The following is a 20,131-nucleotide window of genomic DNA, read 5'->3' on the forward strand; positions in this document are numbered from 1 at the left end:
GAAGTTAAAAAAAACCAAAACCTTAATCTATTTTAAAAAAACCCAGAATTTCATCTTTTTCTGTTATAATTTATGCATTTATGAGAACATACTTAATTGCTGAACAATATTCTTCTGACTGGCAAAAAGAAAGGCAGTCTAGTGTGAGCACTTATGTTGAAAGTCAACAAGAGAGCTACTTCTAAGATTATTTAGGAAAGTAATAGAAACTTGATTGAAACACACTGATGGTTGTCAAATCTGAGTCCTTGTTTTTAAACAGCATTTCTTAACTGGGTATTTATTGTCTTTGTTTATTTTTTTTATCTCTGTATGTTCCTATGATGGGCTAATATGAACCTAGTATAACTTAACCAAAATGTGCTTTCACCAGCATGGTTACATGTAGCTTAGCAGTTACCCATGGTGTAAAGGGAGCAAGGTGCAGACAGGAACACGTTTCTGACAGCCCAGCATGACACAGACAGCTTAGTGGTCCTCATATGATCAGGTTACAGTCATTTGGCGATTGGGGAAAATATAATGCTAACTGAGTAATAATATGTAGAACAGCCAGCAGCAACTGGAGAAGCAGTGGAACCATTGATGGAATTGATCTGGATTATGTTAGAAGAAGGGAACTAGAACTTAGGCAAAAGAAGAATGGAAGCAATGATTGACTGATCTTGGATTAGGTAGCCAAAAACTTGACTCTTAGTCTGAATAGAGCTCTTAGTTTGTAGACTTACTAAAACATACTTACTTGTCAGCTTTAGCGACTTGCTATTTCTTCCTTCTGTATGGTTTTTAATTTTGCCTGTAATACCTCCTAGGGAATATACTCAGTCGCTGAACATGGATAATAAGAAGAGGGTTTTGTTACTTGGATCTGGCTATGTTTCTGGCCCCGTACTAGAATATCTCACTAGAGATTCCAGTGTTGACATCACAGTTGGTACGTAAGATTTCACTTTGCTTTTGATTGAAAAATTGTTTTTCATGTATTATATGGGCTTATTTCAACCTGTACTAGTGTGCCAGAATCTTTCTCATAAGTATTAAGTAGAGCTGATTCTGAGAATAGTTAAAGAAGATCTTTGTTGTTGTGTACTGCAGAAAAAGATTGCATGCTTGCCTGAACATTTATAATTTATATAATCAATTTGAAAATCACATAGCCGCATGAAATACTACATGTATTGCTGATAGGCAAGTTGGAAAGAAGTATTTTTCCATCTAACTTAACCTGCTTTGGGCCTGTGACTGCTTTTTGTAGCTAGTCAATCTCTCTCTTTGGTGCTCAGTTGTGTTTTCAGCCTAACACAACAAGAAGATGAAGTTATTTTTATAGGCGTCTGTATGAGTGGAGTTTCCTCTGTTGACCTGATTAGTACTGTGGCAGTAAACCTCCCTCCGATCCTGACCTTGGGAACATGTGCCTACATGGCTGCCTGTTTATACTCTGTCTTGGTTTTATCTGTAGCATATTTCATGCTGGACATCTCCAAAGCACTTTTCTGTACCCATAATGATGACTTTACCCCAACGCTGTGACTTCAGAATTAAAAAGCAAGCTGTATTACCTGAAAGATACTTTAAAGGGAAGTGGCTTCTTGTGAAACTTACCTTTGTGTTTCTGCTGATTTGAAGGGTTTTTTTGTTGTTTTATTTCATTTTTTTTTTTCCTCCATGCTACTTTCATACTCTGCTGCTTTTGTTACCCTTTGAGATGATAACCAGGGTACTAATTACTTCAAGGAATAGATTTCCTAGGAAGTAGAGGTGCACTCTGGGGAAGCTGCACCTGTGTCACTAGTACTGCGTGATGTGGTGACCAGGGAGGGATTACAGCACTGCGCAGTGCTCATCCCCTCATCAGCCAGGTGGCTGCATCCAGCCCCTGCAATACAGTACCACTAAGGGAAATCAGGTGAACTGTACGTTTGTTTTGCCAAGCACTGTGCAAACATAGCAGCTGCCTCTTATCTGGATAAGTTAAAAACATGCAGTTTCAACAGTGCAAAAAAAGAAAAAAAGGCTGGGAAGGAAAAAGGCACAAAAATAATGTTACTTGTCTAATGTTTTACAGCAGGTTAGTGGATGAAGAAAGTGAAAAATGCACCTCGCAGTGCCACATTGTTTCCCTGCTGTTAGGATAGACCATTTCAGATCCAAGTGATTGAAACCCTTGACTAAAAACTTTAATCAGGAAACTTCACTTAACTTTTTTTGTTTTGAGTTTGTAGAGCTTTTTTTCCTACACACAAGTTGATTGGTAGGGTAGAAAGAATCACCCTCTGGCAATATTTTTTCCCTTAGACTTTGGAAGGGGTATAAGGAAACAAGACCCTAACTTAGAGGCACAGATGCTTTTACTTCTCTGCAAGCCATTGCCCTACCTGCTGCCTTTCTTGGCCACTCCTTCCTCCTGGCTATGTTCCCATTGCATTCCTTGTGCTGGCATTGGTGTTTTTGTGGCTGCATGCTGAGCCAGGACAGGAATCCATTTAACTTTCAGTCACATATGGCAAATACTGGTTGGTTTTAACCTGTATCACTTTTTCCAGTTCCATTTTCTTTATAATGTAAGTGCAAATGGCAAGACAAGCAAGAAAATAGGAAGGAGCAAGTAGAGGCAGGAGGGAGGCAGGGACTCTATTTCTGCCTTACTTGACTATTGCTAATTGATTGTTCTGTTTCAAATGAGGACATAAACATGCAAAGAAAGAGACTTTTTTGAGGAGGGAATTACTTTTTACTTTTTTGGGGGGGGGGGCAGGCCTTTATAGATGCACACTGTTTCTCCAACAACTTGATGAGCCTACAGTAGGCCCAGTGAATGCCTGCAGTAATTTAATAGAGCTAGGACACTGCAGTGTGTTTTTGATGTTCTAGTTTACTCCTTCACACTATTGACCTCATCCTGCAAATCCCTATTCTGTCAAGTAGACCACTGGATGACTCATTTAAGTAAGGGTCAGTAGACCCAAGGGGTGATGTCTTTCCCAAATCAAGAGCGTGAAGATCAAGCCTGTTGTGTGATTTTCCACCAAATAAACAGGAAAAAGAAAAGTGCTGCCTTGGTTTTATAGCGCTGTAGTGCTGTATGTGGGATTTTATAGAGTTCCTGATTGTTTGTTACTCCTACTTTGCTTCTCTTTCTCTCCTCCTTAAAGTTTTTTGCTTTGCCTAATCCTTCTGATCAGGCAAGGCTTTTGACACTGTCTCCCATCACATCCTAATAAGCAAGCTCAGGAAGTGTGGGTTGGATGAGTGGATGGTGAGGTGGATGGAGAACTGGCTGGATGGCAGAATTCAATGGGTTGTGGTCAGTGGCACAGAGTGCAGTTGGAGGCCTGTAGCTAGTGGTGTCCCCCAGGGGTCAGTCCTGGGTCCAGTCTTGTTCAATGTATTCCTCAATGACCTGGAGGAAGGGACAGAGTGCACTCTCAGCAAGTTTGCTGATGATACTAAACTAGGAGGAGTGGCTGACACACCAGAAGGCTGTGCTGCCATTCCGAGGGACCTGGACAGGCTGGAGAGGTGGGCGGAGAGGAACCTCCTGAAGTTCAACAAAGGCAAGTGCAAGGCCCTGCTCCTGGGAAGGAATAACCCTATGCACCAGTACAGGCTGGGGGCTGACCCGCTGGAAAGCAGCTCTGCCGAGAGGGACCTGGGAGTGCTGGTGGACAACAAGTTAAACATGAGTCAGCAATGTGCCCTTGCGGCCAAGAAGGCCACATCCTAATGCATCCTAATGCATCCTGGGGTGCATTAGGAATAGTGTTGCCAGCAGGTCGAGGGAGGTAATCTTCCCTCTCTACTCAGCCCTGGGAAGGCCACACCTGGAGTACTGTGTCCAGTTCTGGGCTCCCCAGTACAAGAGAGACATGGCACTCCCGGAGCAAGTCCAGCGGAGGGCTACAAAGATGATGAGGGGACTGGAGCATCTCTCCCATGAGGAAAGGCTGAGAGAGCTGGCCTGTTCAGCCTGGAGAAGAGAAGATTGAGGGGGGATCTGATCAATGTGTACAAGTATCTGGGGGGGGTGTCAAGAGGATGAGGCCAATCTCTTCTCCGTGGAGCCCAGCAACAGGACAAGAGGCAACGGGCAGAAACTGAAGCACAGGAAGTTCCATGTGAACCTGAGGAAAAGCTGCTTTCCTGTGAGGGTGAGCGAGCACTGGCACAGGTTGCCCAGAGAGGCTGTGGAGTCTCCTTCCCTGGAGACATTCAAAACCCGTCTGGATGCGATCCTGGGAAATATGTTCTAGAGGTCCCTGCTTGAGCAGGGAGGTTGGACTAGATGATCTCCAGAGGTCCCTTCCAACATAATCCATTCTGTGATACTCTGCCCACCACAGTTTTTCCACTAACGCTCTGTGCTCCCAAAAGTGCTGATTTACCTGAATGGGCTGGTGGTACTTTTGGCCTGGGAATAATAGAGCTACTCTTACAATTTTCTGCTACTTCTCTTTATTTAGTTTTTCCCAGACCTTGTGTGGTTGCATTGTTTTAGTCCAGATAAGCCACCTTCTCCTATATCAGTATTAGTCTTGCCTGCAGCTCTTGCCACCACCTTGTGATCTTTGAACAAGATTTTTCTCCAGCCTAATAGTTCGCATCCTAATGCCCCACTTGTGTGACTGTTACTTGCATTCTTCACCCTCAAATACTTTCTTTACTGATCTGCTTTTAGATCCAAAATGGGGTGCATTTCTAAGGATTCAGAGAGAACCTGGTTCTCCCCCTGCATCAGTGGCTTGGTCACTTTTCTTTGAAAACTTTGTAATATTTTTTTCGGTGTGCTTAGACAGTTACCAAAGCATAGCAGATGTTCATCAGTGATACTAACGACTGAACCTATGCACTTTTTTACAACGTATGCATGTTTTTACAATTTAGAATTTGCCTTGCTACAGTTGTCATGAGGGGCCAGAGTTAAAGATCTGGGAGTATGCTTTTGGTGTGGAACACAGCCCTGCCTATTCTACAGTAAGAGAGCTGGTTTTTTGTGACTGGTTAATGACACTTCCGTGACACATTTCTTAAAAGAGATATATTCATTGAGTGGACTTTTTTCTCTGTCCATAGCAACAGTTGCATGTGAGTGTGTGCTTCTTTCTGTTTAGTTAATCTGTCTTCCCAGCACATGGGTGCTCGGTTACAGAATTCCTGGCAAATGCAGACAGTGGTGCTGTAGAAAACTGTGCCTGGAGGACATGTGCCTGTGATGCATGCAAATGAATGGGTTCTGGACTGTCCTAATGCACAAAGATAGATTTACTGGTCCTCCTTTATCATGCGCCCTAGACCTACTTCTGCATAACAGTGGAAAAGGGGGGGGATGAATTCTATTTTTGGATAATTTGTGTTGACCTAGCCTGCTTATAGGAGGAAAATTTTGTTAATGGTTGCAGTTAAAATTTTTGTTAGTTTTATGCACTCCCACAATGCTACTAACTGGTTATGAGTCTGTTCTTGTTATACAATTTAGCAGTGAGTAGTTCTTTATTTCTGAAAGTAAGTATTCTTTGTAGATCCTTGTTCTTGAGTTATAGCTTCTCTGGCTTGACACTGGTAATTGATAATAAATTTGAACTACATTAGGGAAAGTAACGTGCTTTATGCCTGATTTCTCTTCTGCTGTTAGTAAAAAGAAAGGGTCCATGCAACTGCTTCTCTGTGGAAGGAGGTGGGTGTAAAGCACAATTATCCGGTGGCAGAGGAGTGCATGCAATGTAAGTGTTGATGAATGGAATTTGTTACATGGTAGCTTGGATAATATGATGTTTTAAAATAGGACAATTGAGGCCTATCTTTACACAGATCAATGGGAATGCTTTGGAATTAACCTCATTTTTAGGTAATGATTGATGTGTTTTACTTTTAAAACAGCATCTGTCATGAAGGAACAACTTGAAGAATTGACCAAAAAATATAGCAACATTACTGCAGTCCATATGGATGTCATTAAGCATGAGGAAAATCTGTCCTCTTTGGTGAAGAAACACGACCTTGTCATCAGGTCAGAATTCTGAGTAAAACACGGAAGGCTCAACTCTGAGCCGTGTCGCTGCTTTCTCCTAGTTCACTGACACAAGTCAACATGGTAACTGTGTAAAGGAGGACCTTTAGTGAATGCCCTCACTTTGCAAGAGTTTTTGGTGGAGCCTATGTGTCCCTAATCCACAGATTCATAATGCCCAAGAACTGGAGCCGTGTTTGTTCCTGTAAATAGATGTAACTGGCCACTGCCTTGTCCTTTACAGGGACATCAGAGACGAGCTTTCAAAGGGACTTTAAGTGCAGTGTCTCTTTAGAAGTGTTTGCCTGTTACTTGCACAGCCTTCTTAGTGTGATGGGCCAGTTGCATCCACCAGCATATGTATGCTCGTGATTGAATTTGCATGTATCAAGAGGAGGCAAATTTCTGACAGCTTGGTTGTTTCACCTATATTTCATGTTGAGAAAGATCTACTTCCAGGTACTGAAATATGAGAGGAAATGACTTTATAGTCCTTGCCATGTTGTCCCTATTGCCACAGATGTCATGAGTATGGTTTTCTTTCCAAGTAGAGCATGCTTTTCACAAAGTGCTTCAGCAAATCGTTGTAATGCAAACTTTTTCAAGGGTGGTTTTCATTTTGTATCTTCTGAACCTCTACATGCGTGTTTAGAAGGTGGCCTTGAGAAGAGGTCAGTGTTTTTTTTTTTTTTTAACAAAGAGAAATGTGACAAAAGATGTTATCTAAAGAAAGGCTCCCTGGTTGCCTTGCAACATGTTTTGAGTGCATACCACAATGCCCTTCTGATAGGGTAGCATTTCACTTGTGTAGGTGTGAACTACTCGGGGCAAGGCGGGTATAGCAGACCTAATATTGCAGATCTCTTTTACAGGCAGACAAAAAACATTTGTGAGTGTCTTTCCAGTGAAAGCATAAGTAACTGGATGGATTTTGATGCTGCGTGATTCTCTTTCACTTGTAGCTTGCTGCCTTATTCAGCACATCCTTTGGTTGCTAAGAAATGTATTAATAACAAAGTGAACTTGGTAACAGCCAGCTACTTAACACCAGCTATGAAAGAACTCCAGGAAAGGTAGGTATGAGTGTAGCATCTCCCAGATTTTCCTTCCTTCTTAGGTGCATTATCTAAATATATTGCAGTCTGTTATGCTTGCAACACCTCTGGTGAGTTACTGTTGTCTGCGGTCTCTCTCCCTTTCTATAAAGGAAGACTAAGTAACTTCAGGGAAAATTGCACGTGGAGACTGTGGCAAGACAGAGAAGTGAGTGCATGCTCCAATCTGGTCAGACTACTGCTCTAACTGCTGGAACATACTGTTCTACATTCCCCATCTTATTCGATATCGATGTGCCTTTCCCTCTTCCACCAACCCTGTTGTGCTACTTGGAGGAGCAGCCGGGCTGTCCTGTTGTACCAATGCAGCAAGCTTGTCTGTCTTCCTTCATATTCCCCTCATGAAAACTGATTCTTAGCTTATTGTATCCACAATGACATCCTCCTTCATACCAGTTCTTTTCGACAGGCTTACCAAATACTTTGTCACCAAATATAAATGGATGACAAATTCTAACTAGTAACATTTTTGTTGTCCTGCTTATTGTATGTGCTTGGAAGTTGCTTATCCTTCTCCTATGTCTGTATTAGTGGTTAATGGTAATGTGTTTTGATAAATACAAGAGGACATCTGTCTGAAATGACATCGAGGTTCCTCTGAGTCATAGTACTGAAAGCTCTGGAATTACTTTGAGTGACAGAGATGGCAATCTGATAAATTGTGTGTCTGCAAATAATAAAACAAAGAAAGTTAGACAGGTGGAGACCTGATGCTGCAAACAATGGCGGAGGTTCAGGGGCATCTCCTCCGCTCTTTGCTGTAATGCCGAAGGGTTTTCTAAAGAAGCAAGACAGCTTTCGTTTATAAAAATACAAAAGTGATTTTTAAAATAAATCATCTCAGTTTGTGATGGTAGGTGATCTGCTTTGGGAACTTAGAGGACTATAAACAAAAAAAATCAAATGCTTACAATTTGGGAAATAAGTCCTAGCAGTCTGCCTATCCCTTCCCAGGGGCTGTTTAGGGCTATTATGACTAGCCCTGTTTTGTCCTCTGCATAGCTACCTTCATGCATTATGATACCATGCAGGAGATTCTGGGATACAGAGTAGCTGGTAGCTCTTTTCCAACAGCCCCTAGATGTTATGCCAAATTGGGAGAAACCGAGGATACACTGACTCTTAAGACAATTGGAACTGTTCAGATTTTAATATCTGCTTCTGTTTTTTTCATAAGCTGCAGACAGAGCCCAGAATTTTCAGGTTTATTGGGTCTTTGCTGGACAGATTTCATTAACAGAAGGCCTTTAATACTGAATATTCTGACAATACTGCATTTCTGTTATTTTTAGCGTGGAAGCTGCTGGTATTACAGTTATCAGCGAAATGGGTTTGGATCCTGGTCTTGACCATATGTTGGCAAAGGAATGTATTGACAAGGCAAAAGAAGTTGGTGCTACGGTAAGGCTAACAGCTGGTAAATAGTTCTGCCAAGATTTTCATGGTAAAGTTTTTCCTGTAGCGGTAACTAGTTCATGGGCGTGTCATAGAGGTGTTTTGGACTCTGGAGACCTTGTATTTTCTGATGTTTGGAATTGATTGCCAATTAATCCAATTGATGAAAACGTATCAACTAAGAGGGCTTTGCCCCAGTGTAAGTTTTGGTTTCTTCTCCTTTATGTACAGTGCCTACAATGTGTCAGATTGATGCCATTGCTCAGTGAAAATATTTTGGTTTCCCCTGTCCATCTGCATATTTTCTGTCTGATTTAGCCCTTTGGGGAAAAATGTCAACAGAAAATTTAAAAACTAAGGAGAGCCCTGCAGGACAGCTCTGTACTGCTTCCCTCCTGTGACTGCCTTCTGTTCCTTGTTTCCTTCCTGTGGACAAATCTGACTTGGCTGTTGAACACTTGCAGATTGTATCCTACACTTCTTTCTGTGGTGGCCTGCCAGCTCCGGAGTACTCTGACAATCCTCTGAGATACAAGTTCAGCTGGAGCCCACAAGGAGTGTTGCTGAATACGGTTCAGTCTGCCACATATTTAAAAAATGGAGAGGTGAAGTAATCCAAACATTTCTATTTAAAAGTGGGCAAAGAAATTGGTGCTGGGCTAAGGAAGTGTAAGGTGATGTGTTTACTTTTAAGCCGGTAATCAATCAATTGCCTAAAAGAGTTGCATACATCACTTACGTCCATGTTTGGAGTGTCTTCGTGCCTGGCTGCTGCTGGGTTAATTCTTCCTGTATGGAATGTGATGTCAAGTAGGAATGACTAAGGCATTGCACTGAGATTAGCGTTCTGGGTTTGGTTCCCATCCCTGTCATATATTGCTTTTGCCACTTAATCACTCTGTCTTTGTCTCAGTGAAACAAAGGTGAGAGTGTGTCCTTCTATTTGCTTTTCTGTCTAGTCAAATTTGTAAACCAAATTGCTTCATTCTGTACTTGCACAGTGTTTCGCAAATTCCTGATTTCCTTTTCCTTTGGTATAATCTCTAATACCAATAGTAAGTTAACAGATGACACTGAGTGGACTTTGAAGGGTGGTTTATATAGGCTCTGTTTTGCTGTTCTGGCAGGAGTTGTTAGAATAGATGTAACCCAGCAAATGTCATTACATCCATTTTATGGGAAGATTAAAACTGATTTGTGCAAAGCTATTGCAAGCCATTATCAAATTTCTACTTTCCAGTCCCATCTGTTAGATCACTTGCACTTGTTCAGAGTAGTTACTGAGGAGGGGGTCTTAAAATGTCAAGGAGACTGCCTTGTTTAGCCACCCTAAAGTATAGCTAATTATCTAAGCCTTTCAATTTGCGAAACTGAGAAATCTTTTGAAAGATGCTTGATTATGACTTTCTGATGCTCTAGTGTTCTTGCTTCAGTGAGAAAGGAGGAGAGGTTCAGGGATTGTGAATTAGATCTTTGTTAAAAAAAAACCCCACACATCGCTATAAGTTTCAGATGAAACAGTCTATTAGGAGAATGTGGGAATGTTTCTTATTTAATTCTGACCTGCATCACCCATTGCTAGGAAGAATTAGATCATACGTGTGAATGATTGATTATGCGAACACTATGTAAGCTTGCCAGTAAATGGTGCAGCTTTTCCTCCCTTCCCTAAATCCTTAGTAGTCTTTGACTGTTGTGCAGGATTCTTCCACACTTGTCTCTTGCCTGACAAACACAATAAGATCTTAGGGCATTGCTGCAGACGTGGTTGCTTTAGTCTGCCTTCTAGAAGGAAACCTTGTCCCTTTGCTCAGAAGCCGCAAAATGAGTTTGTATTGATGCTGCATAGCAGATCTATGCATCAGCTGCTTGAAGGAAGCAGGGTTCAAGGCTTTAGTTGGTAGCGGTAATAGAACTAGTCAACCTTATTTTTGTTTCCCGTCAGCAGCACATTCTCTCCATGCTTTGTAACTGCAGGTAAAGATACAGATGGGCAGCAATTCTGTACCAGTGTGATATCGCTTGATTTATTTTTAGTCTCAAGAAAAAGGAGAACTTTTCTTTACATTTGTCTCCTCCTCCAAAAAAGAAGAAAAAAAATTGTTCATAAAAGCAGGGAACCTGTGGGTGGAATATGCCTTCAAACTGGTGTAGTTTGAAGGATTCACTCCCAAATTACATGATGTAAGTGAAATGGGAACCTGCAGCCTTCATATAAGAGCAGCAGGAATTAATATGGTGCGCAAGAAGGAAGTTGTTTGTTTTAGCCCTTTGGTTAGTAAATGGTTGGCATGATGCATGCGCCTTCATCACAAAATAAGCTTAAATTCTTGTGCTACTGCTTTATTTAGATTAATCCTTTGGTTGTCCCAGAAGCACACTTTGTATTTCCTATTGTAGAAGTAAATTAAATTACAGCACTTTGAAACAATATTTCTGTTCTTTCATAAAATTCAGATTGTCACTATTCAAGCTGGAGGAGCGTTACTGGATTCTGTTACTTCGATGGATTTTTATCCTGGGTTAAATCTGGAAGGTTTTCCTAACAGAGACAGTACAAAATATGCTGAGCCATATGGTATTCAAACAGCTCACACTTTGTTAAGAGGCACCTTAAGATACAAAGTAAGTTTATTCTTATTTTCCTCAAGAAATGAGTATTGCCATTTCTCTAAAAATTTACATTTAAAATTCAGCCTTTTATGGCTTTGTATTTGCTATTTATGAGCCCTCTCTACTGTCTCCGTTGAGGGAGAATTGTGATATAGCTTTACATCGTGTGTTTAAGAGCTTTTTGTTATTGCAAAGCAGAAAGAATAATTGTGGTAGTTTAGGTAAGCTGGTCAGTTTGCTTGCATAGTCTGTACCTGCTTTTTTTTTTCCCTCCCCCCGCCTCTGTCTCTGTGTTTGGTGACAGATCAATAGAAGACAGAAAAATTGGACGGGTTTGTGTGAGGCAATATGTGTTGATAGTATGTATTTTTAAGAATTAATTCAGGCTCTTAAAGTTGATACAAGATTTAATTTATAATTTAATTAATTATGTTCTTATGGAAAACATAATGTAAAAATCTAACAAAATTGTGTTTTTCCAAGAAACTGAAAGAGCTTTTCAGTAAGTAACTGGAAATCTTGAATTTCGAGAGCATTTTGGTCATTTCACTGACATTTTGGTCAGTCAGGCAAAACGTTAAGAGATTAATGTATTTTCCTTATAGCAGACAGGGTTTTAGCCCTCCGTTTGCTAGTTGCATAAAAGAGAATCAAACTTGTATTTTTGTTTGTTTTTTCCAAGTTGTTAGGTTTCTTTTTTATTATTATTTTGCTGATCAGTATATGCTAAGAGAGAATAAGTCTTCTAAAAAGCTGAAACAGCTTTTATGGATGTCTTGATATGTCTGTAAAATTAAAGTTTATGTTAAGGTTTAAGTTATTGTTGTTTTGTGCATGACATGAGGAAAGATGTATTTATCTTTTCTGTCTTAATTGCTCTGTTGCAATACAAAATGGATTTTTCCTTTTTTGGGGGAGGAAGGGAGGATTACTTACCAAAAGAAGATGGAAGGCAGATGTGGGGGAATAAGGGCTACAAATTGCAGTAGCCCTCTTTTTGTCAGTCTAGATACAATCTCTTGTTCAGAAGCTCTAAAAATATGTGGAAGGCATCTATCTCATCATGAAGTCTTAATATGACAGTATCTACTCTTCCATTTGATGCCTGGTAAAATTTTCTTCTTTTATGTAAGTGTTAGCACAAAGAGAAAAGAATGGCAGAGTGGCATGAAAAGGTGTTACCAGCTGTGCTGCAAGAGAGATGTTTCTGTGGATATTGCTGTTTTATAAACCCCAAAAGCATCACTTGGGGTTGGGGTGATGCTGGCAGCGTCATGCGGAAGAGCTCTCCATGTCGCTACCAGTGTGGTACATGCAGGCTGAATGTGATGCTGAGCAGAGCAGAGGTCAATGTTGGCCCTCTGCGTAGACAGCTCTCACTGAGCAGAGAGCTATCCGTTCAGTGTAGGTGCTCACATTTCTCCTGAGTGCCTTTTATAGACTGAGTTCAGAGAGCTGATGGAGTCAATTTAAAAAGAGGTGTCACAGAGGGATGTGACTGCATGGCCATCTGAGCTAATAGCCTCGTGCTGGTGGAAGTGGCCCCTAATTATAATTAGCCCTCTCCAAGTGTCCTTTATTTCCACTATCCTATTCTTTACCATGTTTCTAGTCACTTACATGTAAATATTTTCAGTTATACAGCAGCCTTGTGGGAGTGCCCTTGTTATTGTTAATGAGAAACAAACAAAAATGAACAGAAACCAGTAGAGACTTCTTTTATCATGCAGCCTATTGTCCCTCCCAATTCTTCTTAAACAGTTTCACTTCTGCCTTGGTTGTCTCTCTGCTATTCTTGAAGAAAAAGATACTGACACATGTGATTCTAGGAATTCTGATCTTGCAATTAGTTTATCTCATGTCAATAGAATTACACTGCTGCAAAACTGGGGTGAGCTGAGTCCAGACTTGGGGCCTCAGGCTTCAGTAGTTTGTTTATGGGCCAGCTGGCTGATACAACCCTATCTGTAATGATGTTCTTTAGCCCGGACTAGTGCTGATCAGCTTGGCCCTTTGAGCTCGTCAGTCAGTGCTGCTTGCGGTAGAAGTATTGACTGCAGAATAATAATAAATCATTAAACATGGTATTGGAAAAAGCATGGGGGGTGGAGGGGCTGGAGAAGGTACCCATCTGAGGCAATAAATCTGTTGGCATCATGTTGTTATGGCTATCGTCCCATGAGAACAACAGTTAACACTACACTACACTACCGTGGTAGTTATCCACCACTACACTGAAACCAAGGAGAAATGTCTACCTCAGTTTCAAGTAGCTATGATTTGTAACTATGTTATTCTTTTATTTCAGGGATATTCTAAAACTATGGGAGGCTTTGTAAAACTAGGATTAATTAACCCAGATCCTTATCCTTTGCTAAGCTCAGCCACACCACCTCTAACCTGGGTGAGTATAAGATTTACTCTGATTATCTGATTTTCTCTATTTTAATAATATTTTTCATATTGCTAGGCTTGGCTGTCTTGACTGAGTGCTTGACTGAGTAGGCGATAGTCCTACTTCAAGCAGGACATGGAGCTAGAGGAGCTCCAGAGGCCCATTCCAACATTTTTATGAATTATCTTAAATTTTCTGCTAGTTAGAATCTAGCCCTTGATGCTGTGAGTTGGTAGCATCCATATTGTTATTGGCCCATGAGCTTCACTGTAACCGTGTTTGTTAGAGCATCAAGAAATAAGAAATCATGCCTCAATGAAAATGTGCATGAAAATCTTTTTTCTGTTAAAACTCGGTGCAAGTATTTTCTTGCTCTGCTTTCTTGCTTACAGATGCCTCACTTCACCTTAATACCATTAGTTCTGCAAAATCTTTGTTGTCTCTTAGGTTGCTTTCTCAGAGATATTTTCCACTGACTTTGCAAGTGGTCACCTGGACATACATACAGGTTCAAGCAAATTGTGTCATTTTAATGAAATCCGAGATGCACCAGCCAGGGAGCTTGTCCAAAATTTGTTCTTCCCTTATGTTTCGGGTTACCTGTGAGCAATACTTTGTGAAAGAATGATGGGCACAGTCACAGGGATCCACTAAGTGCAGTTAGAGAATAAAATTGACTTTAACTCTTTCACAGTCCTGACTTTAGTCATTTTCTTTTCTTTTTCTTTTCTTTTAAAAAGACATTTAGAAAGAGCAAATAGAGTTTTTAATCACTTTCCATTGTTGGGGGGGAAGTGCATGCTCTTCACGGAAAAATTTTAATTTTGGATTTGCTTTGCCTTTGTTTTGTCAAAGCTGTGTACCCCTAGAGCTTTGTTTATGATGTGTGTGGGCTTCAAAAATAATTTAATTTCACCACAGAACATAGTAGAAAAGAGAGTTGACTTGAGGCAGCCAAGCTATGACTCCTATAATGTGCTGCTAAAGCATTTGACAATCAACATCTCTGCTATCTTTATAGGCAGAGCAGGGAACTTCATTTTACAGTATGAGGTAGAGAGTTGCACTTACAAAGAGCTTGCTACTTATCAGGTCTCTGCTTTGCTGTTTCTCGTGAGAAATTCTTCGTTCATTTTGCAAAGTTCTGGGAGAGTGGCTTTGTTTACTACTTGGACCAAAGCAAAAAATTCAGATCTATCTTCTTTTTCCTTCCTTGTGCTTTGATCAGCATTTACTTGGAAAAAGATACCAGGTTTATGCTGAGTGATGGTTTGAGAGGAGCATAGTATTCTTCTGACGTTGTCTTTATTTCAAGTAAAGAATGTTGAGTATTCTCAAAACCAGAGACTAAGCAAGGTGAAGAAGCTTGTCTCTGACTAACTGAGAGGGTTGCTTCTCTTCCCAAACTCCAAGGAGCTTTTGGATTGATGTTTGGGCTGACATTTCAGCAGTGTGTCCGTTTCAGTAATTGCAAAATATGCCCCCCACGTCATGGAATAGTTTAAGAATGACAATATTTTTTTTAGGATTGATATCTTCAAGTTTTCTTTGCAAAGATGGTTAGAATTTCCTGACGTTCTAGCCACACTAAGCAAGGATATAGTGTCACATAATCTGTGGAAATAAATCTAAACTCATTAGTTTCACTGAAAAGCTTGTTTCAGCAATGTTGTTACGTCTTAATACTTTACTTTTATTTCCCTTGCCTTTTATTTTTAGTTTCCCTGTAAGTCAGGCAGCCTGAGGACCTGAGCTTCTGAACCAACTCTGCAGTTCTTGTTTGCTTCATTTCTTGCTAATGCTTCTTTTTATTACCTGTCTTAATGTGACTGAAGCAAGCAATAATTAGCACTTTCTTAGCACAAAATACCCTTCAGATATGCACAAAAATCTTCAGCAAGTTTTTTAGTAATGCTCCCAGGATTGCCACAACCTTATTCATCTCATCAGTCCATTTCCTTCCTTGAAATGGGCTTCCTCCATTTCTAGACCAGCTGATAGATAACCTTAGTTTCGTGACTCTCTGGCCATCTCCAAGTGGCTTTCCTTTCACGCTAACTTCCTCCAAGTGTTCCTTGTTTATGTAGGTTTATATGTGCCTTTTTCCCTAAGAGAAAAGGGATATAACTAAAAAGTAGGAACAAGCAGCTGAGGGGTGAGAACAAAGTATTTTAGGAAAAGAAGATTCTCGTTCTCCTTTGCTGTGATTAAATATCTCAGTCTAGCTCACTTTCCCCATACATGTAGGCTGACTTCTCAGAAATCCTGGAAATTAACTGACCTTAGTGGAGCAGTAGGTTCTTGAAACCCTGACTGAAAAGGAGTGGGAAGAGATGTCAGGCCTTCAGCTATAACCAGCTATTTGAACTTTTTTTTTTCCTTTTAATACAGAAAGAGCTCATGTGCAAACTGGTTGGAATCGAGCCTTCTGCTGAGTACAGTGCTCTTAAAGAAGCAGTATTTAGCAAACTGGGAAAGGACAAAAGTCAGCTGGAGGCAGTGGAATGGTATGATGTGTCAGTGATTTTTAAAGTGGAAAAGAAAGTTTGCAATCTGACGCAGTTTGATCCATGTTAAAACTGTTAAGCTATTAATGCTGAGCAACCTGGGGAAATTACAGAGCTGAAGACTAAGCTGTTGATACGCAGTGGTATCAGTCTGTCTCATTTCTTCTGCCAGGTTAGGATTACTGGGAGATGAACCAGTTCCAGCAGCAGATTCCATTGTGGGGGCACTTGCAAAGCACATGGAGATTAAGCTGCCTTTTGGTATGTGAGAAATTCTGCTCTCTTTCATGATTTTGACTGGAACAAACCAGTATATCCTAATGACCTTGATTTTGTTAGTATGTGCATGTTACGTTTCTTAAAGTCTTATGATTATGTTCTCCATTGTCCTTATTTATCCTTTCGTTTCCCTGTTACAGTTTTTGTTTCACCTTCATATTTTATCCATCTTTATAGCCCCTATCTCCATTGTAAGTAACTTTCCTGATGTATGTGATGTGTGTGAATAGTGCCTTGCTCATCAGGAACCTCTTCTTGGTATGATTAGAATGCAAGTAATGAATATATATCTCTTTCTTTTAGGCACTGGAGAGAGAGATATGATTGTTATGAGAAATGAAATAGGTCTCAGGCATCCTTCTGGTCATTTGGAAGAGAAATTCATTGATCTGGTTGTCTATGGTGATAGCAACGGATACTCTGCAATGGCTAAAACAGTAGGATACCCCACTGCTATTGCTGCTAAGATGGTTCTAGATGGTAAGTGACTGTTCAGCCTTCAGTTAATTTAGTTGTACCCTTACCTCAGTAACAGTATTTAATCCTTTCTGTATCTACCTGCCTGTAGAAAGTGAGAAATTGGATGTTTAGTGTTCCTGAAGTGTTTGGATATTTTTTCAAAATTTTCAGCCTTTTCCTGTCTCCTTTACAGGAGCGTTTAATCTCCATGTTTGGGTGTGAATATTTCAGTCACTCTTCTTAATTTACTACTTAATCTATAGAGATTTCTATTCAGTTAGATTTAAGTGTTTCAGTGGTGTAGAGAGGACTTTTGGCATGGTAGGTTACAATTCTGTTTCTCTCAGGAGGTCAAGCCCACAGTGAAGCAAGTGAAAATATACCAGTGCTACATAACCTAGCTGTTTCCACTGCTACTCTCCGGATTGATTTATTATGCTTGGGGCATATTACCTGATCATGTTGTGTATATATATAAACAAGCATACTCCGCTTGGTCATCACCAAGTTTAAGGAAAATAGTGTGGTTTTCCCTCTCTTGCTCTTAATCTTTGAATCTTCCTTCCTTTCCTAGCTAATTGAAATGAGCAAAAACTGTATTTTCATTTTTCTGTTCTTGCTGTTTTGTATAACAAATAACTTTTGAAACTGTCGTGCTCTTCATCAAACCATGGAGTTTCACAGCTGTGTGAATCAAATTCAAACTGTATTATCTATGGCAAACTCTTTTTTCCTTATTTTTGTGATACAGTACTGATGCTCTGTGAAGCAAACATAAAGCCTGAGTCACTAAAACTGCATATTACACTGTAACTGCAAATTGGTATTTGCACTTAACAGTATTTTTTTCTGTCTTTACTTCAGGTGAAATAAATGCCAAAGGCATGGTTATACCATTGACAAAGAATATTTATGGACCAATACTTGAACGCGTTAGGGCAGAAGGCATTGTATATAGTACTCACAGCGTTATCAAACAATAACTGGAAGCGATGGATTGAACCTGATTTTGGTTTTGTCTGTTTTTTGCCCCCCTTCAAGAATCTCAACTTGGACAGTTAAAGACAGCAGCTGCCGTTTCAGACACAAATGATGCCTTCTATAAAACCACTTGCCTGACTTTAATGTAGGAACTGTATATACTAATAAATGACACATAAATGGTGGTATTTTCCTTTCAAAATTGGGGCTTTGTTTAATTCAGCTGACTGGCACTGCTAATTTTAAAGAGGACCTGCCAGACAGTGGCCAGAGACTTTTGCTATCCTTAAAGCCTTTGACTGTCTTACTGTCATGTTCATGTTTTAATCATGATCTTTCCTGATAAGAAATATCTTAGGAGAGTTTTTTAATTGATAGAGCTTATCCTCTGAGCATATAGGGTTATTGTCAAGACAAAATTCAGCTGAAAGGGAAAAGCAGTGGATTCTTGTGTGAAGAAAAACTCTGGTTAATAAATTCTGTTCAATTTGATTATTCATGTGGCATACATCATTTGTTAAAATAATAGAGACAAAAGTGATATTTAATTTAAATCTTGTTATACCATTGACTTTAACGGTATTTGTGAACATCTTCCCAATATGCAAGAAATAATTTAGAAATTCTGCAAAATTAGCAAATAAGATGTTGTTAAATCTTTAAAATGTTCAGTTGTTAATATTTGAAACCTAGACCTTAATATCTGTGGAATCCATCTTGTATGTATGTAAACTTAAAGTTAATTGGAGGAGGGATGAAGTTTAAAATGACAACAAATAAATACCCTTCCCATTACAGAGTGGAAGCTGGTTGCAATATGTTGAAATAACTACTGTTACATGTTGCTTTTTGTTGTTAGAGAGCACATTAGCATTTAACTCTGCAGCTAGGAAGGGCGTTCTTGAATACGACGCAGTTTGTATGCTTAGAAGCCCCTCCAAATAACGTTTACTCTTTCAACTGACACTGTTTGCCTAGTCCAGGTCAAGTACTGGTACAAAGGGAATAGATTGTGTAGTATAAACAGCTTTGAAATGCCGTAGGCTGAGAGGCTTAAATCATTGCTTTTTGAGTTAGCTTTTGTGCTTTTTCTGTCATGCTTCTGAATTATTGATTTGGGAGCCTATCTATCCTACTCAGTGCAATACCTCTCTAGGCTGATGAGCATCAAATGACCCGGGACACTGGCAAAGTGCTGTGCTACACAGCTGCACCAGCCCAGGTCTAGCAGCAGTTTTGCTGCATCAGGTCAGTGTTGAACTTGGCAGAGCTGATTAGCCCGAGTGCTGCACCCTCCGACAAAACAGCAGTTGCTTCCTTCCAGTTTAGTATGACTTCTCTGGCTTTAGCTCAGGGATTTTTACCCCACTTCGCAGTGCAAGCATGATGTAGACTTCCAGCAGGTAGGTCTGCAAGGTGTAGTGCTTCGTTCAGATACCAGTTCCTCTAGCATCTGACCTGTGCGACTGTCTGGAGCTCTCCTTCTCTAAAGCTGATCACTGATTCTGGAAGCTGCTTTCAGTTTTGCTCACAAACGTGCTTTGCTGATAAGCCCACAGCTTTTTACCTCCTGAAAAGCATACTACTATTACCACTGTCACAAGGGGCTGGAATTTCTGGTATTGCTCTGCCCAGTAGGAAAAGTAGCCGTAACAATAGCTGGAGTTTTGATCTCCCGTCTCCTTACTCAGGATTTGGGTTTTCTTTGTGCACTACTGTGTAATGAAATAGCAGCTGCAACACAGAGGGTTGAAAGAAGAGGGAATGAAAGGAAAAGAATCAAAGGCAGACTATAATGTCAAAGAGCAGGGCTTTTTACACTGAAGAACAGAATGTTTTTGTGCTGTCAAATCTTGATTCTGTTACAGTGCCATGCCTGTTCTGAGTATGGGATAAAATCCTGGCTTCATTAAGTTGTTTTGCTTCCTGCTGATGCTACAGGCTGTTGACCTGTTCTTGGCTTTTAGGTGTATCTATGGAAGGATGGAGTCGGGAAGGCATGTTGCACTCTCTGTTGCCTCCTCCTTCCCCCTGCTGGATTAAAGGCCTACACCTAACGGTTAAAACTAGACTTAGATCTACTGGTCCCTTCCAGTTCAAGGCTTAGTGAGACCAGGATTTCTCTCAAGAATGCTCTGTTCCATCTTGTACTCCACAAATACAGACACAGCTGTGGAGTTTTGTGTATGTGCACCTTGCCTGCTTCTCTGCCCAGGAAAAACAGTATGCAAGCAATATATATATATATATATATACACACCCACACACATACATACATATATGTATGTATATATGTATATATTTTATATATATATAAATATTTTTAAGTCTGTAATGATACTGGAGCATAACAGGAACGAGCACTACAGTGTGTTTTATT

General features: G+C 40.2%; 1 protein-coding gene across 2 annotated transcripts in view; it reads left to right on the forward strand.

Moving 5' to 3' along the window:
• AASS (aminoadipate-semialdehyde synthase) overlaps positions 1 to 18,248 on the forward strand; it is a 33,546-nt gene extending 15,298 nt beyond the window's left edge. For both annotated transcript variants that reach the window (XM_068932193.1, XM_009687332.2), the window contains exons 14-24: positions 813 to 934; positions 5,878 to 6,007; positions 6,970 to 7,080; positions 8,415 to 8,523; positions 8,982 to 9,122; positions 10,975 to 11,142; positions 13,439 to 13,534; positions 15,917 to 16,032; positions 16,205 to 16,293; positions 16,615 to 16,791; positions 17,635 to 18,248. In XM_068932193.1, the coding sequence (XP_068788294.1) occupies positions 813 to 934; positions 5,878 to 6,007; positions 6,970 to 7,080; positions 8,415 to 8,523; positions 8,982 to 9,122; positions 10,975 to 11,142; positions 13,439 to 13,534; positions 15,917 to 16,032; positions 16,205 to 16,293; positions 16,615 to 16,791; positions 17,635 to 17,753 (1,378 nt within the window). In that variant the 3' untranslated portion in view covers positions 17,754 to 18,248. The remainder of the gene's footprint in view (positions 1 to 812; positions 935 to 5,877; positions 6,008 to 6,969; positions 7,081 to 8,414; positions 8,524 to 8,981; positions 9,123 to 10,974; positions 11,143 to 13,438; positions 13,535 to 15,916; positions 16,033 to 16,204; positions 16,294 to 16,614; positions 16,792 to 17,634) is intronic.
• The last annotated feature ends 1,883 nt before the right edge of the window (positions 18,249 to 20,131 follow it).

This window comes from Struthio camelus, chromosome 1, assembly GCF_040807025.1.
Source record: "Struthio camelus isolate bStrCam1 chromosome 1, bStrCam1.hap1, whole genome shotgun sequence".
Taxonomy (NCBI): Eukaryota; Metazoa; Chordata; class Aves; order Struthioniformes; family Struthionidae; genus Struthio; species Struthio camelus.